At 28.5% G+C, this 548-nt stretch overlaps 1 protein-coding gene across 1 annotated transcript; it reads right to left on the minus strand.

Moving 5' to 3' along the window:
- Nucleotides 1-7: 7 nt before the first annotated feature.
- LOC108731147 (uncharacterized) lies at nucleotides 8-516 on the minus strand (the record flags this gene model as incomplete). Its single annotated transcript, XM_018461337.1, has 2 exons — nucleotides 221-516; nucleotides 8-112 (listed from the first exon to the last, which is right to left on the minus strand). Coding segments are annotated over exons 1-2 (359 nt in total), but the record flags the coding sequence as incomplete, so codon positions are not given.
- Between the last annotated feature and the right edge of the window lie 32 nt (nucleotides 517-548).

The raw sequence follows: 548 nt of genomic DNA on the forward strand, positions 1-548 counted from the left end.
ATTTAACTGTCGATTTTCTTTCTCAAGATTTCTTTTTTCTTCCAATAGGAGTTCGTTTGATATACAGCCGTTCTGGTCGAGTTTCGTATGTGCTGATATTTCATTGTTTATCCTATATTCAAAAAAATATTTATTAAAATATTTATTTTTAGTGTACAATAGTATTTGCATATTATTCAAATTACTCAGTCTTTAAAAGAATTTGTAAAGATATACATACGTGTCTTCCTTTGTACTACAATTTTGCTCTTCTATAATTTCCACAGTACTTTCTTTTTCTGGAACTTGATCCTTTTGTGCTAAAGGTACAAGTTCAGAATACGTAGGCATTTTTGTATTATGTCTCATACATGTCTCATGCGTTTTTCTTTTTTTCTCTTCATATAACATTTTTGTTGGAATAGCTTCCCTTTTTAATCTTCGTAATTGTCTGGGCAGTGTAGTTTTTTTAAAATATGGTTTCGTCCATTCCATTATGAAACAGTTATCATCAAAATGAAGATTGCATACTCTCGCTGAAATTATATCAAAATTTATTTGTAAATATA

Source organism: Mycetomoellerius zeteki, unplaced genomic scaffold, assembly GCF_001594055.1.
Source record: "Mycetomoellerius zeteki isolate Tzet28-1 unplaced genomic scaffold, Tzet1.0 C4283170, whole genome shotgun sequence".
In the NCBI taxonomy this organism is placed as follows: domain Eukaryota; kingdom Metazoa; phylum Arthropoda; class Insecta; order Hymenoptera; family Formicidae; genus Mycetomoellerius; species Mycetomoellerius zeteki.